This window comes from Tympanuchus pallidicinctus, unplaced genomic scaffold (assembly GCF_026119805.1).
Source record: "Tympanuchus pallidicinctus isolate F22 unplaced genomic scaffold, pur_lepc_1.0 scaffold30, whole genome shotgun sequence".
In the NCBI taxonomy this organism is placed as follows: Eukaryota; Metazoa; Chordata; class Aves; order Galliformes; family Phasianidae; genus Tympanuchus; species Tympanuchus pallidicinctus.
Genome location: NW_026294748.1, coordinates 6,109,576 through 6,133,612, shown reverse-complemented (window position 1 = coordinate 6,133,612; position 24,037 = coordinate 6,109,576). Strand labels below are relative to the sequence as shown.

The window sequence follows — 24,037 nt, the reverse complement described above, 5'->3', positions numbered from 1 at the left end:
CTGCTCACCACAACATTCCTGACACAAGCCAGGATGCCATTGGCCTTCTTGGACACCTGGGCACACTGCTGGCTCACATTCAGCCCTCTGTCCATCAGAACACCAAGGCCCCTTTCCATCAGGCAGCATTCCAGCCACTCCTCCCCAAGCCTGTAGGGTTGCCTTTTGTTGCAACCAAAATGCAGGGCCCAACACTTGGCCCTCACACAGTTATCTCACACAGTTAATCTTGGCTCACTGAAACTCACACAGTTCATCTTGGCCCATTGACCCAGCCTATCCAGGTTCCCCTGCAGTGCCCTTCTCCCCTCTGGCAGATCAACACTCCCTCCCAACTTGGTGTCATCTGCAAACTTACTGAGGGTGCACTCAATCCCCTCATCAAGATCGTTAATAAAGATGTTGAATAGAAGTGGTTTCAGTACCGAGCCCTGGGGAACAGCACTCGTGACCAGCGGCCAACTGGATTTAACTCCACTGACCACCGCTCTTTGGGCCCGGCCATCCAGCCAGTGTTTCACCCAGTGGAGCGCGTGCCCATCCAAACCATGGGCAGCCAGCTTCTCTATGAGAATGCTGTGGGGAACAGCGTCAAAGACTTTGCTGAATTCCAGGTAAACCACATCGACAGCCTTACCTTCATCCACTAAGCGGCTCACCTTGTCGTGGAATGAAATCAGGTTTGTCAAACAGGATCTATCATTCACGAACCCGCGCTGACTGGACTCGATCCCCTGGCTGACCTTTAATTGATCCGTGATGGCTCCTGAGATTATCCATTCCATAACCTTCCCTGGCACTGAGATGAGACTGACAAGTCTGTAGCTACCACGATCATCTTTCCAGCCTTTTTGGAAGATGGGTGTCACATTTCCAGCCTCCACTCCACTGAGGCATCCCCGGTTAACCAGGGGATGGAGCAGGTCCAAAACCACCTCATCCTGCATTACGCAGGGTAAAAAAAGCTGTGTTTTGCAGCTTTGGGGTAGAAAAATGTACTTTTTGTGGGTCATGATTATTCAGCATTTTGCAAAATAGGCATATTTTGGGGTAACAAGCTGCTGGGTGCTTAATAGGCAAGGATTCCATTTTGGGAAGAATCACGCTGCTTTGGGGTGTGTCACTTATTTTGGGTGCTCATCTGGGGGAAAAGGCACTCATTTTGGGGGAAGAGACCAATTCTGGGTACTGTTAATAATATTTGGAGAGCATTCCTCATTTTTGGGAAGCAACATTCGGCGGCACAGTGCTTATTTTGGTGTCAGGGCAGCTCCCACTGATTTTGGAGAGGGTCACTCATTTGGAGGCACATTGCATTTCTGGAGAGCAGAGTTCATATTTGGGGATAGTCCCTCATTTTGGGGAAGCATAGTTCATACTGGTGGTAAATCACCCAGTTTCAGAGTTCTTCACAGAGGGCGAATCCTTCTGGGGTTGCATCACTCATCTGTGGATTTGAAGCAATTCACTCATTTTAGGAGAATTTGCCTATTTATGGGTTGCCCATTTTGGTGTTATTCACCCATTCTGGTGCTCCACTTGTCCTTCATCACCCTCACCTCCACTGGAAAGAAGCTGACAATAAAATACAGCTGCAAAACCTCATCTCGTAGCACTTTATAATAAATGACATGAATTAATACTAAATTACAATGAATCCTTTATGAAATTACAGATTACATTCACGCCAGATCAGTATTGAAAAACAGGCTTTGCGGCCCATTGCATCACTTTGTTGCTGCGGCCTGTTTGGCTGTGGCTGCTGTTTCTTCTCAACTCTTCAAGAGCCAAAAGAGGGTCAAAAATGGCAATTCATGCAGCCGGCAAAATCCTTCCTTATTACAGAAGAACAAACCCCACACTGCTGGGGAAGAACTGGCAGAAAAAAATCCTTTTTTTTTTTTTTTTTTTTTTTTTTTTAACCCCCACGGAACTGAGAAGATGCCCTGTGTTACCTGGGCTGCTTTTATTCTCACAGTTCAAGGCAGAATTTGCCTTTTTGCTACCACTTGAAACCCCCAAACACAGTGTTTTTGTACAGCTGCCCCCTAACAGCTCACTTGTGGCACCTGGGGGTGAGAAACCCAATGTTTTCCTGCACAGGTGGATGACACTGGGGAGATACCATCTTTTTGAATTTCCTTCCTCCTGGGCAAATCACTATTCAATTTTCGGAGAAAGGCTGCTATTTTATTCCTATTTGGTACCAAAAAAACTCTGGAAAGGTCTTACTCAGCCTCACATCCAGCCCAACACTGCATCCAGTCTCAGTCCTGAAGTTCAAGGCTGAATATTTTTTCCAGATTTGTTGGGTTTTTAGCACATAAATTAAATAGTTTGGGGACTTTCTCCCTTTTCCTGAAAGTCGCACGTAGAGTCACCAAATGGCCACAGCACTGGGGCCAAAACAGGGGGATGTGAGCAATCCTGTGGGTCAAAAGCATGAAACTTTCCTCCAATCTGATAGGAAGCAGAATTGGGAACTCGACAATTTTTTCCCACATGCTGATGTTTATATGAATGACCTTTTTTTGTGGAAGCTTCCCCCAAAAATACATCAATCCTGTTTCTGTTGAGGTTTTTTTGCACCAAGAAATCCAAGAGGATGCAACAGCCTATGGTGGCATCTGAGCACGGTGGGGAAAACAGCCTCCCCTATAAATGCTTTCATTACCAAAAATGAAGGGAAAAGGGAGAAAACAAGGATAAAACCTGAAAGAAAACCTCAAAAAAATCCGGCCACAATATGTGCCTTGTAAACACGTGTCCTTCACTGCCATGTGCTGATGTGGTGGCCCCGGTGCACCCACAGGCAGATGGGGCATCTGTCAGGGCCTCCACAGTTAGATTTTTTCCTCACCAATTTGTTGTTTTCTTGCTGTTTTTTGCCATTCTGGGAGAGGTCGCTTCTGGCGCCATCCATGATTTGGGGAGCACGCAAGGTGAGCTACTCCAGTGAGTCACTGTGGTCCAAGCCAAGGTTAGCGCCAGGCGCAGCTGGGAGGCCACCGGGCTCTTCCTCCAGCTCCTCTTCCTCCTCTTCCTCCTCCTCCATCTCATCCTCATCCTCCTCATCGTCGTCCTCCTCGGTGCCATCTAGGGAGTCCTCGTGAGCTGCAAGCATGGCCTGCTGCATGGCCATGGTGGCCGTGGCTGATGAGAGGGGCTGCAGATTGTCCATGGCAAGGGAGCCTGAAATTAAGCAGATAAAAACAAGGACTCCCTGGCTAATACTAAAAGGACAGAAAAGTGCATAAACCTACAAGAACACAAATGGTCAGCTGTATTACCCAAATACTATGCAGGGGGTCCCACCTGGCCCACCCATCCCCCGAGGTCTAAATCTTACATTTAACTGCTGTGTATTTACTAAATAACAGGAAACTAGCCTTTCAGGAAGAAGATGCCCAAAATGGTTTGTCAGAGTTTCTCTTAATCTTCTTTCTTCATCTCTTTTGTTCATAGAAACATAGAATGATTATAGAATCACAGAATGGTTTGAGTTGGGAGGGACCTTAAAAACCTTGAATACCAGCATCAGGTATTATGCATGGCCATATCCAGGAGGAACAGGAGCCACCAGGACTCTCCTTACCATCAGGATTTGTCCCCGAATTGCCACCTTGCTGCTGAAGGACACCAGCAGCGATGGAGTTGGGCCAGAACCGCTGGGTGGGCCGGTGCTGAGATTTGATTTTCTTGGCTTTAGGGGCTGGGTCTGGGTTGCTGGCATCAAGCATTGGTTGCAGGATGCGCCGGCGGGCATTGATGAACCTTTCCCAGGAAAAAAGCAGCCATTCAATTAAAAATTGTTTAAATTACTATATTAAGTAAACAATAACAATTTAATGAATTGCTTTATTATTTATATATATATATATATATATAATTACAATAAAACCCTTTCAGAAGTGGTTTCATGGTGCAGAAAACTGTTTTTCTATCCCATTCCCCAAGCCATGCACCTCTGTTTCATTTGTCTGCGGCGTGTTAAGCCATTGCTCTAATTTCTCTGGCTGTTAGTTGCAGGAGGGAAAATACTGGCTGCTATGTTGTGATTGCCAGGAGAGGGCATTGGGACTTCACAAATGAACACTGGATGCATAGAATCAGAATACCCTCAGTTGGAAGTGACCCATAAGGATCATCAAAGTCCAACAATTAACTAAGCACACAGCCACTGTACTGCCTAAATATGACCCATAACCATTCACCCAATCCCTAAAAACAGACTAAATGAGACAGAATTGTTCAAAAATCTATAAAATCTGAGAGGTGACAGCACAGGCCACCAGTGTACTCACCAGTTATTGACTTGCAAGAGGGTCAGGTTGGTTTGGGCAGCAATTTGCCTCTTCTCATCCTCCGTGGGATAGGGGTGCTAGAAGATAGATGGGCAAAATGACATCCATGTATGTAAAGCAGCAGCCCCAATCAAGGGGAAAGAACACTTTTTTTTTTCCCATCCCTCCCACCCCAGTTTGATGACTTGTTGCACATTTGTAAGGTACCATTGTCTCCCCTGCATCCTTAACTCTTTACAAATGCTTTTCACCTAAGGCTTTACTTCAAGGAAAAGGAGATTTTTTTTTGTTAGTTTTAGCGATTTTCTCTACTGCTTTCTAATAACGGTTGTCAGAAATTTAGGATTTCAGCTTTAAAACCTGCTCCTTTTTTGGCAAAAGCATTCCTTGAAAAATATCAACTTGCCCAAGCGCTCCTAGAGGTGGCTTCATGCGGGATTTCCCAGGGATGTTTCACTGTTCCCAGTGCCATTTCCCATAATGCCTTATTCCAGCATTTATGGCATATTATTTCCAGCTAAAAATCTCCCAAGCCCAACAAAATTGTGATCACTGATGCTACTAGGATGCAAACCCCATTATTTATGCTGGTGCTTTCAGGCTAAGAAGATAGGACATATGGGAAGACTCAGTGCCTTGTGCTATGCATCCTCATCATCCCTGGGCGTCAAAATTTGCCCAACAAAATGGTGTGCAGGAAAATCTGAGAAGTAGCTGTTAGTCCTCCTGCACCAGGAGATTCAGGAAGGGGCTTTGAGAAAACAGTAAGCGCAGAGTAATCCTTGAGTTAAGCAGGAAAAAGGGATTTTTGTTTTAGCTTACTGCCCTTTTTCCAGCCCCAGTGGTGGGCAAGCAGCCTCCTTGCATGAAAATAGCCCAGTTGCATCCTCTGTGAATTACACCTCCACCCACCAACAAACCCAAAAACTGGATGATTTTGTAATTTCACACTTTGGACAATTCCTGCTGCACCCACAGGGGCAGCTGTTGCACCCAGCCCACCGACTGCTGGAAAAGGGTACATTGGAGCCATTAACTGTACAGAACCCTTTTTACACATCTGCAAACGTGGATGGAAGTCAGACATTTGGCTTATTTCCCCCTCTGGTTTTGTTTGCTAAACATCAAGATCATAATTTTGCCACCAGCAGTGAAAACACGCCTCAAATGCTCCTAAAATGAAAGCAAAGCCACTCTGTGCCTCCAAATACCCCAAACTAAGACAAACCACCACTTCAATTTGTTCATTTTGAAGGTTTTGAGGACATTTTTTCCAACTTCCAAAGCAGCCTTTTTTCCCTTGTGCAGCCCCCCGAAGCATGCTCTGCAGGGTGCATGGTGCATGCAGGGCGTGCTCACCATGAGGTGCTGGAAGAGCCAGGAACGCATGATGTTGGTGGCGTGTTTGGGCAGAACGCCCCGCTTGTTCTTGGACTTCTTGTCCTCGCCATCAAGGAGTGAGGTGAGATCCAGGTTCACCTGCCAGGGAGAGAATCAGTTCAAAAAGGTGATTGGCAACCAAAAAAAAAACAAACAAAAATGAACTCAAAACAGGAGTAGCGGAGTGGAAAAAACAGACTGTGGTGAGAACCTCCCAAATCCCACCACCTTCTCAAAATCTGCATTAAATTTCCATTTTTCCACCAGAATCTGTTTAGTATCTTCATTTAGTATCTTCATTTTTGCACCCAGTTTTGCAAAGGGCAATTGGCTTTTCCCAACTGCAGTGGCACCAGTGGGGACAACGCCATGCCCACTTTCAACATGCAATTAAGGAGGATAATTTACCACAATAAAAATACCACAACAAAACAGAGACAACTATTTTTTACAGCCTGAGGTTAAAACTCTGTGACTCGTTAACTCCTTGTTCCTCACTCTGCTTATTCCAATTAACAGAGGAGAAACGTTGTGGGAAAATGCGCTGCTTTTAGAAAAAAAACAAAAATAAATACACTGGGATGCTGCAAGAGAAGCTTTAATGATGTCGTGGGAAAAGAACTGAAACCTCAGTTAAAAAGATTTTTTTTCGCAGCTCTTCATCAAAACACTTCTCCTGGATGAATTAAACATCAGCCTGGCAGGTCCCACTGCTCCCATGAGCTCCAGATGAATAAATCACGCTGGCGGCGCGGGAAGAGCATCCGGAGGTGCTTGTCCAGGCTGCTCTCCCTGCCCTGATATTCCCCGCGCGTCTGTTTCTTGCACCTCAGAGGGCTTTGCTGCAAGATCCAAGCTGGTGACGGAGAGATATTAAAGAGGGAAAGGAGGAAAGAAGCCTTGAAGGCGTTAAAGCCTGCTGCGGAGGTGTCTCCTCCTTCCAAAATATCCTTTTTTTCCACACGCATTTATGACTGATAGCGTTAGGAGGCTCCTGCCATTAAAAATGTGCATGGGGGAATTGAGGCTGATCTGCCCCCAGGGAGCAGCGTGGCAGACAGTGATATGTTTTGCCCAAATTCCTGAGGAATGACAGCGTTTGTAAGAGACTGTGGATGATGCAGGCTGCGTGCAAACAGGGATGGCAAGTTATCCTTATAAAGCAATTTCTACCCTAAATCATTGTCTTGCTGCAAAAACGCAGAGAAACCCAGCATGGCTAATCAGAAGAGGAATGAAAATAGAACAGATGCCTCAAAGCCACCCCAAATTCATGAGGTTGTGATAACAAAGGGAAAAAAGGAGCACTGCCATATGGGATGGATGATGCTTGTGGTCCCCAGAAGATAAATGATACTGAGGTGTTTTGGTGCAGATCTTTTACCCTACAAAAATAAACCTGAGACTGCAACTTCCCTGGAACTTGGTGAAGAAAGGCAGAGAGACCTTGTGAAATCTGACAGCAGAGCAAGCAACCACACGAAGTTTAACAAGAGAATCATACAATCCTTAAGGCCAGAGAAGACCTCCAAGATCCCCAGCCCCAATCCGCCCCCACGATGCCCACTGACCCCACAGCTCCGGAACACCTCCAGGACTGGGACCCCACCACTCCCTGGGCAGCCTGTGCCAGCACAGCACCACTTCCAGAGAAGAAATGTTTCCCAATATCCAATCTGACCGTCCCCTGGCACAAGGTGAGGCCACCACCTCTCATCCTTAAATGCTAGAAATGCCAGATTCTGCGTGTAGGATGGGGCAGCCCTGGATCCACGTCCAGAGGCCTGGTCACCACTCTCAGACATGTTTTGTGTTTGGGTGGTGCTGTGTGCAGCCAGGGGTTGGGCCTGGTGCCCCCTATGAGTCCCCTCCAGCTCAAGATGCTCCGTGGCTCTAGGATTTACCTGGGCATTGGGGATCTGCAGGGCACCAGGGGCGATGGCTTGGGCAAGGACCTGGCCCTGAGATGTCACCATCGTCACGGGCTGGTACAGGGCTCCACCTGCGGAAGACAGGGCTCGTGGGGGTGCTGCATGCGGAGGGCAGACTCCCCCCAGCCTCCCTGCTGACCCTACCTGGCACAGCGGGCGATCCAGCCCCGCTGCCCATGGCCAGGTTGCCCGGGGGCAGCGCAGCTGCAGGCACCACGATGCCCGGGGGGGGGTTGGAGGTGGCCGGGAGCGCCGCAGGTGAGCTCTGCAGCATCTCCTGCAAGAAAAAGAAGAAAAGAAGATTTCAAAGCATTTTGTCACATGCAATAAGAGCTTTGTTTTCCCCTCCTTCTGTCACAGCTGGAAATAAATATGGAAAAACAAGGAATTATGCTTTGCAAAGCTCCCACTTGTGTCTAAGCAACTTCACCTCTTTGTGCAGCCACTATTTTCAGTAAGTGAAAAAAATACCACGTAGATGACAAGAAGGAAATAACTATATTGTTTTCCTATCTACACATTTCTTTATTTTTTTCTTTTGTCTGGAACTTGATGAAGCAGCTTCACCTCAAAGGGAAAACACCATAAACTGCTCTGAAAAAAATAACCTCCTCCCCCCCCCCCCCCCCCAAAAAAAAAGCACGTGAACAGCACAGATTTCCAATAAGAGCAGCAGAAAATAACCACTATTAGTTTCTCCATGCCAGAATAATAATAAAAAAAAAAGTGACACAGCTCCATTTGACATAATTCCTTGCAGCTTTAAAGTTAACTTCTTGCAAAAATGGAAATTTCTTCCCCAAGTGCTGTAATATTACCATCAGCCTTTCACCCAAGAGCTGCAAATGGAAAAAAGCACAAATAGGTTATGTGATTATTTAGCACAATATTTTGGGAAGTGCATCACAATGGGAGGATACGGAGAACTCAGGCCAAGCACGACAGCCTCCATGATGTGCAAGACTTTTGAGTGTCATGCCAAGAGCATTTAGAAAACTATCCTTCCAAAATAAGGTATGAACATCTAAAATATGCCCACTGTAACTGAGATAAAGCTGCATTCACATTGTGCACTAAAAGGAGGATCTTTTTCTCCCTCTTCCACCCATTTTCCCATTCTGTCTCACTTCTCCATTGTCCTGTTCCTCAGCTGCTGAACAAAATACCAACAAAAGGCATTTTCCACCTTACTTGAACTTACTTCATTTTTACACATTTCATCAGCAAACCTATTTCTTGGTCTAAGAACAGAGGATTTATCTGGAGAACTGATGTATAGTGACACCAGAAACACAAGCAGGGCTGGGTCAGAAAAAGCCATAGCCTCACTTATTGTAAAAATAAACAATGGGGATGATAATTTGAATGCCCAGATCAACTAATTGGACATCAAGTGATTATGTGGGTGCACTGTTCACCAGGAGACATGCAAAACTCTTTTCCTGACTCATTATTCTGCAGTTCCTCAAAAAACGAGAATCCTGAAGACTGTTTTTGGAAGTGCAGTGGGAAGAAATAATTCAGAATATCTGAGTGCAGCAACACTGCGAAACCAGAGGTATCCAATGGAAATGGAGGCTCTGCCTTAAAATAGTTATAGACATCTCCAAGAAGATTCAAAATATGTTTTTAGCATACTAATTGCAAATGCCAGCCAAATTACATTGCCATGATGATTTTAGAAATGTTTTACATTCCAGGACTTCAGTTGGAAAGTTTCTGGCAATTTTTACTCTTGAGCATAGAAAAAAATGCATCACTAGGTGTCTCTACAGATCCATCACAGCACCAAAATTCTGCAGCTCTATGGCAAAACATGGTTTCTCCAAATTAAAAATCACTTCAATGAGGAAATGGACCTGGTATATATGGCATTGTACAAAAAACCACCCCTTTCTCACAGTAATGCTAAAATGCAGTGCTACTAGTGCTGATGGCCTTTTACTTTGTTTTATGATGCAGTGATTTAATTCTGAGTGGCACACATGTTATAAAGCTCCCAACCCCTTCTAATTTTTTGAAAATTTTCTGTGCTTGTGTGAACTGGGAAAAATCTGGGTTAGCTGCAGAAAAAAAGAAACGTATGAGTCTGTTGAGAAAGAGCTGGCCAAACTCAACATGTAGAGGCACAGCTGGATGAAAGGGGGATGAAAACCTGCTGGCTTTACATAATAGAAATCAATACAGCGGCGATTATCCCATTTTGTCAGTTCCACTTGTTGCTTTCTCAGTTTCAGCTCTCATTCTTGTTATGACATAGCCATAAGCAGGCAGTTGAGTGGTCAAAAAAAATTGCCTGAGCCAGAAACAGCTTGCTTTCATAACTAACCTGGTACATCTCCTCTCAAAATGATTGATCCCATACCTTGAAAAAAAAAACACAAACAAAAACAACCCCCCCCCTACAACCCTGTTTGCTAAGAAACCTTGTAGATCAATAATTGATTAATCACATTTCTATTATTTACATTATTTTTGAATTTCTGTAGTAAAGGCTGCTTAGGTGTTACACCTATATTTGGTGTGAGATTAATAGCACAATAATTAGCAAGATCATCCCACTTGCCATCTTTTGAACACGAGTCTCACAGTTCTTCAGTTCTCTGAAGCATCCCCAGCTCTATAAGGCTTCTTTGATGAACAAAAAGTGTTTCCACTGTTGTTTTTCTAAGCTTTATCCATGCAAATTCAAGTACACTCAATGAGCTGAAGCAGTCTGGCACTTGACATTGCTGAGTTGGGTAATTAGAAAAAATTTGCCCTTACGTCAGCAGCGCTATGTCAACCACATCCAGTGCCAAGGAGATGGCGGCTCCTTCTGAGCTGTCACCACGAATAGTTGAGCTCCTGTTGCCTGCTGCAAACCCTCCTGTCCCTGAGCCAGTGTGACAATCCTGCAGTGCGATTCCCCTCCAATTGGGTCTCACCCTTTTATTTAGCAACAATCTCCAAAGCCTCACTTGAATTCTCAACGTTCCTGTCCTGCCTGGAAGGAAAACAGGGGCAGATCCGGGATTTCAGGAATCCGAGGAGCTCAGCCCCTTCTCCAGCACTGGCCCGATTATTTTCCAATTTTGTGCTAATTTTCTGATACGATCCCCACCTCTTTGTGAGATGCTAAATCCTCATTACTTCTCCTGACTGATGCATTCTAATTAGATCAACACTTAAAAAAAAAGAGAGGGAAAAAAAAATCACAATAGCCACAGGACGGCTTTCCATCTCATTAACTCCCTCACTTATTATTTTCATGAAAATTACTGATAAAAACGTGCACCTCCATTTGCTGGGACCAGGAGCTTCGTCGGCTCATATCTAACATCTCTCTCATCACCCGGGATGCGAGCTGTTGCCGTGGCAACGCACAATAATAGAAACTAATAAATTACAAACGAGATGCTCGTTGAGCAATTATTGTTCTCTTTTATGCAAGTGTCTCGCTAATTTTGATCATAAGGAATGCTTCCATAAAGTAGCGAAGGGATAATAAGTCCATTTCCAGAGATTATTAGAAAATAGAGAGAAGCTGGTTTTTTGGTTTTTTTTTGTTTTTTTTTTTTTTTAAGATCAATGATTAAGTGCTTTGGTGCTTTCAGGAAACCTAAATAAGAAATACAACTTTTTTCCATGTTTTCCCTCCTTGTGCTGGGGAAAGAAGGCAGCCCCATGTGTAACGCCAGGAGTTTTGAACTGCGCAGCACTTGGAGCTAAGCAGCTACAAATGATGTCTTTTTTCTCCTTTCCACCACCTTGAAAACACCCTGAAACACCATAAAGAGCTCCTGGCATCTACCCCCCATTAGGGAATAGTGCCAAGAGGTGCTTGGTGAACCTCTGACTAATGGTGTGTTGGCTGCAGTTACTTCAGGGAGGACTGTGCAACCGCAAGTTTCATTTTCCCACTGAAAAAAGCCAAGCAGCACATTATCAGAGGGAAATACATCCCTGATTTTTCTTCCAGACACTAAGGAGAAATCCCCTGTTTTTCTCCAAAAAGACACCAAGGTGCAACTCAATGCCAAAATATGAACAGAAATGGCTGAACTTTCTGGATATCTGTAGTACTTAAGGCACCAAATGCTTCCTTCTACAGGCGAGAATTTGGAGTACAGAAAAACAAATGAAGGTGTTAAGCTTGGTCGTGCTGGTGGTGGATTGCAGGATGTGCTGGAGCAGAGCAACCAAAAAGGGGCATTTGAAATCTGTTGTCCTGCCTTGAAATGAAGATGACAAAGTGGTACTGTAACACAATAGAAAGCATAGCAGGGACAGCAAGGCCCTAGGCTACAATGAGGATATGCTCAAACACAACAGCTGTGGGCACAAAAATAAAAGAAAGAAGTTGTTTACCTTCACAAAGCCTCAGGTATGCAAGGTTCTCCAGCAAAATCACCTCACCTCCACTGCCAGTCCTTAAATGAGGGCTGGGAAGGGGTGGATCCTGGCCCTTCCATCACTCAGCACATTGCATATACCTGAGCTGCCCCAGGCTGGCTCTGCCTTCCTACCAGGTGCTCAATCACTGCTTTAAGCCATGACACAGAACTTCTACAACAGGGACAAATACTATTTTTTCATGAAACACTTGTAACTATTTCGGGAAAAAAAATAATCCTCACCATTTTGCTTCATATGTGCAAGATACATTCTTTTTTTCATGTTTTCCTCAATTTGGGATGGATTTCATTGAATTTCCCAGAGACCACAGGACTTGCAGAACCATTCCTCAACCTTGCGTGCCTTGCACGCTGGCCAAAGTGCAAGGATGGTGATTGCAGGCAGTGTTAAGGTGTTACCTGAGGGTGGAGGCTGATGGAGGAAGGGTTGGGGGAGTAGGGGCCCCCCAGGTCGTTCCTGAGTAGGTTGTCACTGTGCATCTTGGTTTTGAGGCAGGTGATGTAGCGGTTGCAAAAGTCCTTGCACAATTCGTTGACCTTCTCCAGCTCCAGGAGGTGGATGCGCAGCACCTGGATTGCCTTCACCATCTGCACGCATCAAAAGCAGAGTCAAAAGCATTACCATTCTCAGCAAACCAAAGAGAGAAAGAGAAAGCCCCTAGAATCGATATTCTCACCCCAGATCCACCCAGAGCCCATCCCTCTGCTCCCCTGCCTTTCTTCTCCCTCTGCAGCTGTGCTATCTCTGCGATCCCAAGAGGTGAAATTCACAAAAATTACTGTCGCTTTCATGGGAATTTCTCCCAGAAAATTCCGAGGCAAAGCCCTGATGTAGCAACGTGTTTGGTTATTCTCCAGAGACCACTTTCTCTAACAAGATTATGGGGCTGCAGCACTGCCGTAAGCTGTTGCTGGTGCAAAGCCTGGGCCTCATTAAAACGTACCCCATAAATGTTAAAAAATTTACACATGAAACATTCCTCTTGCCGAGCTGAAACCTTAAGTTTTACAGCCGCTGTTTGAAATCTTGCATAATATATAAAATTTCAGCTATTCACTCCGGGGCAATAAATCCAGTTTTATGTAACAAAGAGTCTTTGCATTTCAAAGGGTGTTTTTAACTTGCAAATTTTAGTGGTCATCTTTACAAACTGTGAGATGTCGAGGTTGGGAAACATCCCGAAAAATCCAAGGCCAAACTCAGGTGGAGGCTCCACAACGGAAAAAGCAAATTTTCAGTCAGCAGACAGCAAGAACAATGGGGCACGGATGGAAAACTTCCCTTTTTAATGCTTTTTTTCTGCACATTTTCCTTCCTCTGCGCTTGGCACGAGTGAAGCGCAAGGTGGAGGCGTCGCGCCCCAGCTCTCCGCATCCTCCAGGGGCTCACGGCCATGAAAGTCAATATTCAAGGGCAAAGGCAAGAGGACCTGACACATATATGTATAAAAAATAAATCTCTCAATTATCTCAGCTCATTTGCTTAGGGTCTCATTTTATGTCCCTGCTCCGCTGCGCCGTATATCTGTCCGGATAAAGAGTTACAGTCCGTCGGCGTACGTGCGCGGGGTTGTAAAAAATACAGATGCTGAATTAATTGACTGTGTGGCACTCGGCAGCTGATTGAGTTGATAATGGTGAGATCTGACCTTTTTCTAATTTCTAATTACGTGCATCTCGGCAGCGAGGAATACATGACTCTTATTCTAATGATAGCTAATGCCGCCGGCCTTTTCATCCCCACTTCGCCATTGTTGATTTCCAGGGAATCAATGGTGTTAAAAAAATGCAAAAAAGAAAAAAAAAAACAACAAAAAAAAAGGAGAATGAAAACAGATTTTGGATTGGAAACATCTGATGCACATTCAGCCCTTAAATCTGCACTGAAACGATCCCGAACACCGCTTTTTTGGTCATTCATCCCAGAGCAGATTTGTTTCTTGTCTACAAGACGTTGCAAAACAGGCTTAGTAATCTGCAAACAGTTTTGCACATCCTGTAATTTTTTGGGGGGTTTTCCACAGACTTCCAAGCCAGTCTTGAATTGAGGATCTCACCAAACTCTCCTCCAAATGCTGAAATGAAGTCCAAAAGATGCAGCATTTTTATCTCGTAATTATTTCTTGCTTTTTAGGAAAGTGCTTCTTTCTGCACTTGGATGAGCATTGCTTGACTTTTTTCTCCTCCTGCCAGGTCGTCAGACAAACTCACTGCCTGCAAATTGCCTGATTTTGTTGCTTTCCTGGGATGGAAATCCCTCTGCAGAGAATCCCAGAGGCCACACCATTCCCCATGTAAGTTTCCTCTTTCAACCTTAAAATCTCCTTGTGAGGCAGTGAGTGCACCAGGATGGGGCCAAGGATGTGGTCACCCACATACCTCTCACAGAGATCATGTGTGGAGGTTCCTGGAAATAATAATGGGATTTGGAGATATTCCATGAAGTCCCTGCAAGACAAAAAGCTCCATCCCAAGCAGCCCTTGCACGCAATGGCTACAAGAAAATTTACAGTGGAGAAGGCACTATAAAGAGCTCAAAGTGGCCCAAACCACTGATAAGCATTTCCTCTTCTGGAAAAGGCCTTTACTTTGCCATGTCTGTTGGACAAGAGCTGCCCATCATGAATGAGCTGAGACGGTGCCAGCAGAAAGTGGATGGGACTGCACTCATACTGAAAACAGAGATTACAAGTTACGGGTCACAAACTGTTCACCAAGCTTGGCTGATTCCCAGAAATGTGTTGACTCTGCAGTGCATGTGTGAGAAAATCAGGCAAAACTTGGGCTGGAGTTTGTTCTTGCTGGAGATGACCTCACAGAAAGTCCTGGAGAAAAAAAATCTTGCAGGGTCCGTGCAGAACACTGTTAAGGTGCCCAATATCATAAACACTGCCCCAACATCATGTCAAGTTGGTAGACTCCCATAACACATTCCTCATCCTCTATTCCAGCCCCAGCCCACAGAGGCCCTACACGAAGCCCCAGCACACTCTACCAGGTTGTCCAGCTCAGGGTCATCACTGAAGAAAGGTTTGTGCTCCTGCTCCTGCTGGTGGACAAAGTTCTCAATGTCGACGTCGAAGCTGGCTGAGGTGATGCACTCGGAGCCCTGGGTTGCCTGCTCACACTTCTCAAAGAGCAGCGTAAGCAGCGGGAACAGCGGGTGCCTGTGAACAACAGAGCAGGCACCCCATAAATCCAGCTGTTTTCGTTCTTTCATCTGTTCTTATCCTAATCCATCTATCCATTCCCTCCCAGCTTGCTACAGCCTGGTGATGAAAACCTCATGCCAGTGTTGAATGTGCTTTCTCTAGATCAGGAAAGAAACAAAGTTTTAGAATTGCTGAAGGCACCATTTCCCCTCTAGAAGTGGCGTGTCTCAACATCATGGCACTTTCCAGCATTGCACCAGTGCTGACTGTTTCAGAACGGTTCTGCAGTGGACAAAAACGTTTGGCTTCAAGGAGGTTGCCTTGGCACTGGAATCGACATCTGCACTGGGATCCAAGCCAAGAGGCTCCCAAAAATGTCGGTCAGCTGGGGATGATGGATGGGGCGGGCATGCATTTCTACATCCTTTTATACCAAGCATCCGACTTGCTTTTGCTTTATGGGTTGCTACTGCATCCCGATGGCTCTTTGTGACTATTTTGAGCACATCTGTGTTCAAGATGAGGTAGAAGGTGGGCCAAACCTCACTTTCTTTTTAATATGAGATTTCCCTTTGAGGACAGGCTTTCCTTTCTTGCCTTTCTTTTTGGAAATCCATCAGTGGGATTCCAATTGGGATTCCTTTTAATAGTTATTCTAAATCAACACAATATAAAATACAAATATACATGTTAGTGCAAAGCACACGGAAATGAAGGACACAAAGATCATGAGAGAGCACAGGGAGCTTCTCTGGCTGTGCAACTTTAAAAATATAAAACTATTAAAAATAGAAAACATAAAAAATATAAAGCTATTAAACTCTGAGGGGAGAAATGCAAAATGCTGCCATGGGATTGCTTTGCCATCCCCACAGCAATGGCACCCCAGTTATTTCAGTATAACAGGATTTGCTGCACCCCCTTCAGATAAGTACTCTTATAAACAGGTATACAACAATTTTGGGGGAAAAAAAGCAATTTTAGCCCAAAGGAGGAATGATACTGGCTCGCTCCAGGCTTCCTGTGGGTCTCTTCCAAGCCAGAGTCAGGGGAAGGGGTTAAACCCCTGGGATAAGTCTTCATTTGCAGCCACTAATACTGCAGCATATTATGGTCTAATCTGGCCTGATCCCAGTTTAATGCAAGATTTGCCAGGGCTGGAGCAGTCTGCGGGGGCTGGGGGAATCATTCCATAATTTCAGCCGCCCTGCCGGGGCTCAGCCGAGGGATATGAACGGCAAATTCCAAGCAGCAGCATGAATTACTGGCCTTATGAACCCACGGCTCGCAGCAGATGCCATTTCGAAAACCAGCTAGGAAGAAAAGGCACGAACCAACCTGGTACGAAGGAACAAAATTACCCCAGGGGTTGAGGTTGTTATAGGGGGGAGATGCATTTTGTAGCCTCTTTGCTTTGAAGGGGTGTTGGTGCCAACAGGGATTAAAGCCACCACTGACTTCACTGCGCTTCGCTGTGCTCATAACTGACCTTCAGGAATTGCCTGTGGGATGGGGAGGCAGTGTGGGTAGCTTTTATTTGGAAGGAAAGTAAACCAAAATAAATGATACGATAATAAAATATAAAAATGTATTATATATATATAAATATTTCGAACAACAACAAAAAAATCATAATTAAATAAAACTAAAGGTGGACATGAAAAACCCCTAAGCTAAGGAAAATCACCAAAGCCCTTTTCAAGCATGGTGTTCAGGAGCAGTGAAATTAGGGTTTCTGCCATGAGCTGGGTGCTGAATTGTTGCAACTGTTTGTTGGTTCCTTTTGCATGCAAAAATTACACAGATTTCTCCACTTTCAGCTTTTCGATGGCTGCTAAACACAGGAGAATGGGACAGGCACCACAGGGTTGTGGCACAGGGGATCTGGATGCCGCCCTCGATGTGAAATATGGGATGGGCATCCAGGTTGCACGAGGTCCAGGAGGATTTCCCCCATCACAGGTGTCACAAAGGCCGAGAATCACCACCACAGCACCAAGAAGAGTTTTGGGATGGAAAAATTTGCTTTGGCAACATCTGCTTTTGCAAAAATCTGTGTTTTTGGGGCAATCCTCTGAATCTGGAGCGTGCACAGGTCAGCCTTTCCACCCCATTTGCCACCACTCCAAATAAGCAGGAGAAGCCGCTCGTGCAGCGATGGCACCGAACAAATAAAGGGCTGAACCTGACATTTTCCTGCAGGAGAGGTCGTTGGCAGCCGCTAATAAAAAGGATTTGACACGGGCTAATAAAGAGAAATGAATCCCTCTAATGGCCTCATTTCGCACATTCAGCAGGGTGCTGCTGCAGGCTGGCAGTGCGGGCACAGGGAGGGCAGCGCGGCACGACGCTCGCTGCTGCTCTCTTTCCAGCCCCAAAATGCATTTTTTTTCTCCAAAAGCAGGTTGGCAAAGAGACACAGACTTTTCCCACTAGGAAATCCAGAGCCCAGAGAGCGCAGGAGTGGTTCTGAGTGCATGACAGCCCAAAATCTGAAGTGATGCTGCTGGGCTATTCCCCAGAATGATGCTCGGTCGTATAGCAAAGAGCAAGTAGATTCCTTTCCTTTTTTTTTTCCTATTTTTTAATGGACGATAGAACTCCCTCTAGAGCATAAGATCCAGTGGTGACTTTGTGGTCATTTGCCCATCGCCTTCTATCTTTCTTGTTGCATTTTTCTGGCAATTTCCCTTCAGGTTGATCAACCAATGCACAGAGCCAATGCCTTCTGCCTTTGAAAATTAACAAAAATCCATTGCTGACAGTGGAGGATGCAGCACGGGGTGGCACGCAGCCAGCTGCTGAAAGTACATTTGATATCAAATGACGTATATTTATCCTACATGAAATGATGCATATTCAGATTTCACATGGGACTGGAACTCAATAGGCCAATATGCCACAAAAAAATTACTTCTATGCATTTTTATAAATGCATGGCATCTCCAAACCACAGCCGTGGCTGTTAGCTGGGGTTATTCCTTAATATTAAGCCTTAATCCTAATTATATGACAGTATCATAGATCAGAATCATAGAATGGCTTGGATTGAAAAGGATCTCAAAGATCATCCAGTTCCAACCCCCAACATCACTGCTATATCATACTGCATACATTATGGTATTATCATTAATTACATATCACTTATATAATTACATTATTTGCATAATCATTATATTACTTATTACAACACTTTATACATTATAATATGATGTATTATTGTACCCACAGCTAAAAATAAGGGGGCAGGAGGGGTCCAGCCACTGCCGCTTGCGTACCACATGGATGCACAAACTGCACGTTCCGGGTTCATGGCTGTTTTTGCTCCTCCTGAGCGCATTTTCTGCCTCAAATGACAGTTTTACAAAAAGAAAAAAGATGAATTTGGATTTTGTGGTGTTTCTGGAGGGGTGTGGTGCTGCTGGCCATGGTGCTGGGTTGGCCAAGGAGCTCCGTCACCCTGCATTATTATTGCTAAAAAGGAGCTAAATGCGAACCCACCCATTCCCAGGCATTAATGAATGCATCTGAATGTTAGTGGGTTAACAATGCATAGTGATTAACTATCGGTGCATTGCTGCATTCATCAATGCATTAATCAGTGCATTACCGAATCAATGCACTCCCAACGCACAAGAAAAATGAATGCAGGAACAAACTGCCAAAGGATTAACTACTGCCCACGGCCGTTAGCTGGCATCACCTGTAGACAGCTCGCTTGTCGGCCTCCAGCTGCGCCTGCGGGTCGCCGGCTGCGGGGGGCACGGCTGCGGTGGGAGCCGGCGCGGTGGAGAGGTGCACGGGCTGAGCCTTGCTGGGCTGCTGGGCTGTGGCCGTCATCTGAGGGGAAGGGGAAACAGGAGAGAAAAAGCGGTAATGTGAGGGGGAATTGCAGGTGCTCTATGCTAAGTGCTCCGCAGTCCCTGATAAAATCTGCGCTGCTCGTCTCCTGCTCTCAATGTTCAAAGAGAGCAGGTAGGGCTGTCAGACACACAGCCTTTCTGCCTTCTCCCAGAATCACACCAGCTTCTGCCAGCCCTCTGTGTGCTGAGCCCAGAGATGAGTCATCTGAAGCACTTAGAGCAGACAGCCAGAAAAGCAACTTTTTGTGCGCGTGTCCCAAAGGCCAACACTGCCCAAATGGCTGCTGTGAAGGGGCGCGAAATCCGCCAGCAAAATATACATGAGATGAACGCAGTAAACGACTGTGTTAGCGAATGCCTTGCTTTTCAAAAACGTGACATTAATTTAGGGAAACATGCATCTAAAAAGCAAGACCAAGCTCTGCCAGCACGTGTGCAAATTGCTGCATGTCCTCCCAGCATCACCCCAAAGCATCCCAAAATCTCCGTGCATAGGGTATGTGTCCTCGCTCGAATGTTTTGGGGTGATTTCCATATTAACTAAAATTAAAATTAATGATTAACATTAAAATTAATGATTGCATTAGGGAAATCTGCATTATTTCCAGCCCCTACAGTTCCGTGTTTCTGTGATTCACTGCCAGGCTGTAGTCAGATCTGACATAAATGACAAGATTTAGTTAAAAGAATAACAGCTGGGGGAGAAGCATAATCTCTCTGGGGCCAAATCAATCAGCACCCCAACTCGTGTGGTTTGCAACTCAAAATCTCAGTGCAAAATGAACTCCCTGAGTCGATGTTTCACCTGTTCTTGCTCTGGAATTCTGTACAAATTAGCATTTGTCTGTTTTCCTCCATAAATCTTCCATCCTCCCCCAAGCTGCGTAGCAAAAAGAAGCCTCTGTCTCTGGCTAAATACTTTCTCTGTGTACATAAAGAGGCGTGTATACGTGCAGATGCCTACAGTTTTGTCCAGCACAACTCACCTCTGCACTCAGACTCTCGGCACGGAGAAACAGATTTCTCACCTCGATTAAAAGCTGCACGGACCTGTGCCAAAGCGCCCGCTGCTTTTGAAATGTTTGACTTTAATATCTCCTGCCTGACCTTTCCCTGCTGCCACGGCACTTTTTAATCTCGGTTATTGTTCATAACTCCAAAGTTTGGCTCCTGGAAATTCACCTGGCACCGTTTAATTTCTAACACTCCCAGCGCGGAAGCTGGCTGGGTTACTTCATTTTTCTCCCTTTTCACTCCCAGAGGGCCAAATAAATGGGTTTGTGGGACTTCACCCATCAGTTGGGGTTTCTCCCTGCTTTTTTCCAGTTTTTGTACAAACCCAAATAGAAAGCACTGACTGTGTACGGCATTCCAGCCACGCCGTTAAATACCTCCACTTCCTTTCTCATTTTCCCTGTTCCTCTCCCTGCCAGCTCCGCTGAGAATTACTTTAAATTTTGGGGGGTAAATGGATTTTGTTTTCCCCTTTTCCCCTTTCTTCACTTGAGCACTCATTTACCGGGACACTGCAGACCATTCTGTGTCCTCGTCGGCAGACGGAGCCCCCAAATCCTGCCAAGTTGGCTGCGTGCAGCTGAGTCTGCAACTAATTGGGCTATTACTCACAGAAAAGCCTCCTCTGCGGCTGTTTCGAAGCCATTACCTCACCTTGGACTAAAGAAAATAATCCCACACCTCATGCAACCTCTGATGAACAGCACGGTGGTGCCAAGTCAGAAAAAAATAGGAGAGGCTGCTCCAAAGCAAAGCGTTTGCAGACAGACCGGGGTGCGGGGCAGGGAGGAAAACAGCCAACAGTATGTGCACAAGAGAGGGAAAAAAGCATAAAATTGCCATGCATTCGTGCAATGGTAACTGCTGGGTAACAGCAGGGCTGAATTCTGTGCAGAGAGCTGAAGAGATTTTTGTGGTACTGCATCACCTCCCGGTTGTACTCCTGTTGGTGTTATAATCCTCTTTTTGGTTCTTTAGGACGAAAATGCTTTGCCAGAGCCAGTGGCAGCACGCCTGGCACCTGCAATAATCCCTTTTGCTCCACATTTACAAGAACTGCAGCCAAATAGGTCAGCTCCAGCCAGCAACCCCAGCGAAGGTGCTCGAGGCAGGGCAGCCTGCTGCATACGATCCTATTCACAGGGACATTTCTCAGCGCCTTTGCATGAAATCCATGTGCCATTTATGCAGGTTCCAAGCCCAGAACTATGCTGAGGACCCCAGGAGAGGGACTCACTGATCCTACAGAAAAATTGACATCTCTGCTCGATTTTTAACCTGCAACAGCTGCAGATTTTCTGGATTTGTCCGTGACAAATGCAACACCATTTTAAAAATGGCTTCTGAGGGCAGGCTTATTTTCATCAGGTCCTGTGCTGAAAATGAGATTGTATTTTTAAAATAACCTCTACTCTGCTAAATATATTTGCCCAACTTTGACAGTGAAATGGCAGATGACTTTCTGCTTTTTTCTTTCTTTTAATTTATTATGGAAAACACATGGATTTCTATGCAGAGTCCTAATTTCCAACAGGTAGAGTTGCTCAGCGATCACGCTTGGTCTCAATTACACCGTTACGTGCTGGTAGCAGAACCAGGAGATTATTACAGCGTTTTTTCCCTCGTAAGGCAGCTGTTCCCACCACTTCTGCTTCATTTTTGCACATTTCCGACAGTGAGGTTGATTGCTTGCGTGGCCTCTGCAGCAACGATATTAATGCAAAGCTCCCCCAAACCCCTTTTTTACCATTTTTCTCCCTAGGATGGTCCCTTTGATAATGGGGAGCTTTGCAATGTCAGTTGTAACTCTTGTAATTGATGGTTCAACCTGTTTTCTTATTTAACACAGACCTCCCCATATCTGCTGTATCTTTGGGGAGAGGAATAAACATGCAATTTGCTTTTCTAAAAGCTAGAAATACCAAATCCTACCATTTTCAGGTGAAAAGCTCACAGCAGCCACAGCATTCAGAAAAAAAAAAATAACAAACACAAAACAAAGTGCTTTTTGCTGCAGCATTCCTCCTAAAATGAAGGGAAAACACACAAGCATCCCCTTCGAAAGGATGAAAAAGAAAGGGTTTGGGTGGCAACAGCCCCAGAGATCCCCAAATGCAATGTTCTAAATGAAAATGAGGGCACAGAAGGGACAGGGAAAGGTATAGGGTATGTCTCTGTAGGATGCCATGGAAAAGCTGGGCTATTTTAAAAGTCCCTTAAATTGCCCATTAGGACTAAATCGGCGTCCCAGCTCCCTGCTGCGTAAGTGAGAAAGGCGCGGCGTTTCGACAGGGAGGCACTAAGAAAAAAAGGAAAAAGTGAGGGGAAAAAAAAAGCCCTGAGCGGAGCAGCGGAGCGAGCAAATGATGACACAGAAGTTGGAGGAGCCATAAAAGCCCCACCGAGGCATCATTTGCAAAAGTGACCTTTTCCCACCGAAGGAGACGAGCTGAAAGGAGGCCCGGGTGGCTTCAGGGGAGTGCAGAAGTCACGGCTAGGCAGCAATGTATTTATTTTCCTTGCAGGAAATGGTCTCTATTTTTTTTTCCTGGGGAGTATTTTGTGCTTTTGCAGCCACACAGGGATGCAAATGGTGGAGAAAGGCAGCAGAGCTGAGCTTTGAAGAAAACACAAAATGGGGGGAAAATTCACATTTTTCCATATAAGCTGCCTTAAACACGGTGCCAGTTCAGTGCTACATCTGGATGATCCACATTCAGTCTCAGCAGACCAAACCAGAAATACAGATTTGCCCCCCAAAAGCTTGGAATAGGCTGCAAAGAGGAGGGCCAACCCCAAAACCCAACCTTGCCAGAGCCCAAATCCCCACATCCAGCACATTGGGGTGCACTGGCTGAGTTTCTCTTGGACCAAATTCCTTTTCTTACAATAACTAACTCTGTAATGACACTTGGAAAGGAGGTTATTCGACTCCTTGGAGCAACACTGTAGATGAAGTCTCTTTTTCCCTGCGACAGCTTGCCAAAAATGCCATAAAATCAATCAAAACGCCTTTCAAATTGCCTCCAAAGCCACCTCACTGCAGAACCCACGCTGCAGTGGGAGAGGATTTTGGGGGGATGGGGGACACTCACCTGTGGGCTGTCTTGGTAGGGAGGAGGGGGCACCGTCTGGGTGGCCATCATCGTCAGAGCCGGTGCCGGGGAGACATGGTGCATCCTGGGCAGGAGTCACATTGAGAACCTGCGGGCAGGGAACGGCTGCTGGATTTGGGGGAAAAACACCCCGAAATGGGGCTTTTCTTCCCCAGGAGGGAAAAATAACAATAAAAAGGAGACAAGGAACGGAAAGGAGAGGTGACACCCCTCACACGAGCACAGAGCTCTCTCCCTGTGGGAAACCCAAAATGATTTGTTGACCCCTAATGTGACAGTTATCTGAGATTTGTCATTTTGGATGGGAAATGCATTCAGGGAAAGGTGACGAAGGCCACAGGTGAGAGCAGCGCTGCTGGGGCCATGGGCTGCCTTGGGTGGAGCTTGCTACGCTTTTCCCCATAGGAACCCTGGTGCACGCAGGGCTCTGCTTCCTCCTGTGATCTGTGGGAGGAAATGTCCTCATCCATGGCAGAGGAACAGGGATGCTGAGGTGGGCTCGGGGTCTTCAGATCATTCCCTGCAGTTGTCTGGGGGAAGATTTGCAATATTCTGCCCTCCTCCGTGAGACTTTGGGCCTTGCAGAGCCCACCAGGCACCACAGGCACGAAGGCACTGTGCTGATGCAGAAAGCTGAGCATTGTGCATGGGATCAGCATCAATCGCCGTTATTGTTTTGAGTGAATAAATATGAAAAATATTTGTTTACAGATATAATAATACAGGATTACTTTTCACATGCTTTGCATGTCCCTTGAATAGCTTAAGAGAGCACATCCAAAATGGAGGGCATTGAGAATGTAGAGTGGGGTCAGCGCGTGACGCAGACCTCCTGAAGACAGCATTTATGGGATTAAAATCGTAAAACCACAGAATCTCC

The 24,037-nt window shown here is 45.6% G+C and overlaps 1 protein-coding gene across 2 annotated transcripts in view; it reads right to left on the bottom strand.

The window, feature by feature from the left end:
* PKNOX2 (PBX/knotted 1 homeobox 2) overlaps positions 1-24,037 on the bottom strand; it is a 138,205-nt gene that overhangs the window by 70,747 nt on the left and 43,421 nt on the right. Inside the window, exons 6-15 of one of the 2 annotated variants that reach the window (XR_008209913.1) lie at positions 23,137-23,245; positions 18,868-19,004; positions 15,008-15,179; positions 12,412-12,600; positions 7,760-7,892; positions 7,589-7,686; positions 5,664-5,783; positions 4,305-4,381; positions 3,596-3,774; positions 660-3,192 (exon numbers count right to left, since the gene is read on the bottom strand). Coding sequence is in view for 1 of the 2 variants with exons in the window: in XM_052697399.1 (XP_052553359.1) it covers positions 2,948-3,192; positions 3,596-3,774; positions 4,305-4,381; positions 5,664-5,783; positions 7,589-7,686; positions 7,760-7,892; positions 12,412-12,600; positions 15,008-15,179; positions 18,868-19,004; positions 23,137-23,220 (1,434 nt within the window). In the remaining variant the exon portion in view is untranslated. Of the gene's footprint in view, positions 1-659; positions 3,193-3,595; positions 3,775-4,304; positions 4,382-5,663; positions 5,784-7,588; positions 7,687-7,759; positions 7,893-12,411; positions 12,601-15,007; positions 15,180-18,867; positions 19,005-23,136; positions 23,246-24,037 lie in introns of those variants that run through there. The other variant, XM_052697399.1, reaches the window with a different exon arrangement.